Source organism: Phaethon lepturus, unplaced genomic scaffold (assembly GCF_000687285.1).
Source record: "Phaethon lepturus isolate BGI_N335 unplaced genomic scaffold, ASM68728v1 scaffold28142, whole genome shotgun sequence".
NCBI classification, from domain to species: Eukaryota; Metazoa; Chordata; class Aves; order Phaethontiformes; family Phaethontidae; genus Phaethon; species Phaethon lepturus.
Window position 1 is genome coordinate 303 of NW_010523021.1, and position 3102 is coordinate 3404.

At 59.4% G+C, this 3102-nt stretch overlaps 1 protein-coding gene across 1 annotated transcript in view; it reads left to right on the plus strand.

Annotated features, from left to right (window-relative positions):
- Positions 1-6: 6 nt before the first annotated feature.
- The window catches only part of LOC104616859 (voltage-dependent R-type calcium channel subunit alpha-1E), a gene marked incomplete at its 3' end in the record, with an annotated part of 19470 nt that continues 16374 nt past the window's right edge, over positions 7-3102 (plus strand). Inside the window, exons 1-5 of the mRNA XM_010282012.1 lie at positions 7-69; positions 678-837; positions 1388-1517; positions 1999-2058; positions 2387-2493. Coding sequence (XP_010280314.1) covers positions 18-69; positions 678-837; positions 1388-1517; positions 1999-2058; positions 2387-2493 — 509 coding nt within the window. The remainder of the gene's footprint in view (positions 70-677; positions 838-1387; positions 1518-1998; positions 2059-2386; positions 2494-3102) is intronic.

The window sequence follows — 3102 nt, forward strand, 5'->3', positions numbered from 1 at the left end:
CCAACACCGAGAAGGCCATGGAGAGCACCACCATCATGATCGATGTCCATGACTCTGCTGTGGTACAGAGTGAGGACCTGTCTCTCTTTCCTGAGCCCCTCTCCCCGGCCCTCGCGGACCCTGGGTGGGACGGAAAGCCGCTTGCACCACATCCATCAACAGGGCCGGGGGGGGAAAGCTTTCCTTGCTGCTTCTTACGGCACCTCCCTCCAGCACCCCCATTTTGCAGGGGAGCCCCAGCACCATGCTGATGTGCCGCTGTCCCCTGGGGAGCTTCTCCCTTTCTCATCTCCTTCCCCCCCACCCCTTTGCCTGATCCCTCCTTCCCCCCCGGGCAAAACACTCGCATCCCCCGTTTCTCCGAACGCGTCCGCAGCCTCTGCCCAGCTCGCTGCTGCTCAGACCTTTACAGCATCTTTGCTGTCAAGGTGAGCCGCTTTAAACAGCGTTATTAATTAAACAGCACCACGAAAGCTGGTGCTTTAATGGGGTTAAAACCCCTTTTATCTGCTTCATCCCGGCAGCTCGTGTCTTTTCTTCCCTTCTGGTCCCTCTCCCCTTAACAGCACGGGGATGCAAAGCAGAAACCTGGGGGGGTTGCACGTGCCCGGCTGGCAGGGACACCCCAGGGTGCTGTCTGGGTGCAAGGCCGGGCAAAGGCTCTCGCTTTCCTGCAGTTAGCAACAAGACAGACGGCGAAGCCAGCCCCTTAAAGGAGGCCGAGACCAAAGAGGATGAGGAGGAGATGGAGAAGAAGAAGCGGAAGAAGGAGAAAAGCGAGACGGGCAAAGCGATGGTGCCGCACAGCTCCATGTTCATCTTCAGCACCACCAACCCGTGAGACATTTTTGGGACCGTAGGAGCCTGGGGCTGGGGAGGGCTGCAAGGGGAAGGACCCCCAGACATCACTGAAAACAGGGAGTCCCCCTTGGGAAGGGGGCTGAATTATCTCCCAAACAGCCTGGATAACCAGCCACGGTGCTCCCCAAGCCCCGGCAGCGCTCTCCCTCTGTGCCAGCCACGCTCGTGGTTTTCTCTCCTGACTGCTGATGGCTAGCTGTGATTTTTGTTCAATGCTTGTTACATTTTTCTGCAGTTTTCTGCTCCCCTGTAGCTCTGCCCAGCTCCGGCAGCCAGGAAGAATAAGCACCCCAGTTTCTCAGGGACTCTCCCTGGCTGGCTGTAGGGTGTCTTGGGGAGCTGGGACAGCCAAGGAAAGAGGTCAGCAAGCCCAACCCACCCGTGGGCTCCCTCGTTTTGCTCCTCAGCCTTTGCTGCCCATCTTCCATGCTCTGGAAGCCGGCGATGTGGGGTGGGTTTTGCACGTGGGCCACGCCTGGGGCATGCCGGGGGCTCACAGGTTGGGGTGCGGGCTGTCTCCCCGCAGGGTGCGGAGGGCTTGCCACTACATCGTGAACCTGCGCTACTTCGAGATGTGCATCCTCCTGGTGATCGCCGCCAGCAGCATCGCCCTCGCGGCGGAGGATCCCGTCCTCACCAACTCCGACCGCAACAAAGTGATTGCAAACCTCCCCTGCTCCCCCCACCCCGCGGGCAATGCAGGCAGAGGTCCTGTAGGATTTTAGCTTCCGTGGTGGGGCACATGTGGGACATGGATCAGGGCAGCCGGTGGCAGCATCTGCACCATACCGCGGTTTCTGACTTCTTCCCCATCCTCTTCCTTTAGAAACCCTGGAAATAGCTCTGATCTCCCTTAAGCTGGGGAGATGCCGATGTGGGGCTGGTATGGGGGAGCATGATTCTGGCTCACAGCATGATTTCAGAGCTGCTTGCACCACGCATGGGAATTGTTTCTCTCCTGCCTGCGCAGGCTGGGTTTATGGCTGTCCTGAGCTCTTAGGGACCAGGCTGGGTTTGGGGCAAGCAAACCTACCCTCGGTCTGCACCTGAGCCAGGCGAGCCCCTGTGCAGGGTGGTAACGGGGTCTGGGGGGTGCCAGCGAGCCAGCTGCGGAAGACCCATGCCCTCTCTCTGCAGGTTCTGAGGTATTTCGACTATGTCTTCACCGGCGTCTTCACCTTCGAGATGGTTATCAAGGTGAGGGGCCTTGCGGGCTGGCTGCGCTGGGGATGCTGCGTCCCGCAGCGTCCGTGCAGCGGGGGGGAAATAGCTCGGTTTTTCGGTTCTGGTCCTAAATTTGGATGATGGAGACTTTAAAGCCAGGTTCTCAGCGGTGGGAGTTGAGGATGCTCAGCACCACTTTTATCAGTCTCCAGGCTCACAAAATATGATGCTCCTTGATATGCACCTGGTCTGCGGGGCTGTCCCTGTCCCCAGCACATCCCGCCTGCGGCTACTTCCACTTAACGGCTGAGCTGCTTGTTCCCTGCCTGTTTTTCTCACCGTTTTCCCTCCATCCCCACAGATGATCGATCAGGGCTTGATCCTGCAGGACGGCTCCTACTTCCGAGACCTCTGGAACATCCTGGATTTCATCGTGGTGGTGGGAGCGCTGGTGGCTTTTGCCTTGGCGTAAGTGGCCGTCGTCCTCGTCAGCTCTTTGCCATCCCTTGGCCGGGCTGGGAGGAGGATGCAACTGTGTGTTATGGCTACTAGACCCTGATTTTTTTTGGATTTCTCTGCACCCTTCTGCTCTGCTTCTGGGACGGCTCCTGGCAGCGGTGCGTGGCTGACTGCAGAGCCCAGCTGTGCCGCTGGCACCTGAAACCGGTATAGCTCCAGAGATGGGTTTCTCTCTGTTTGTCAGATGCTGGTGAGCAGGCGGGCAGGGGGCAAGGCAAGGAAAACTGGAGGTGCCAGGAAGAGATTGGTGATGAAAGTGGGCTTGAAAGAGGGCAGAAGAGGCTGCTAGAGGGAAAAGGACCTCAGGGTGGCAGAGCTGGAGTTGTACACCTGCGGTGCATCCCGGGGCTCACAGAGACAGCAAAAGCAGCAGCCCACCGGGCGGAGCTGCCCTCTGAACATGTTTGTGCTGGAAATGGTACCCCCGGCTGCTGGTTCTCCCTCTGCTCCAAGCGGGAGCGTTGCCCCAGAGCCCCGCAGGGGTGGGGGTGCGGCCGGTGGGGTTTGTGCCCGCACCCTCTGCAGCACCCGGGTGCCGCGTGCTTGCTCTGCGGCGTG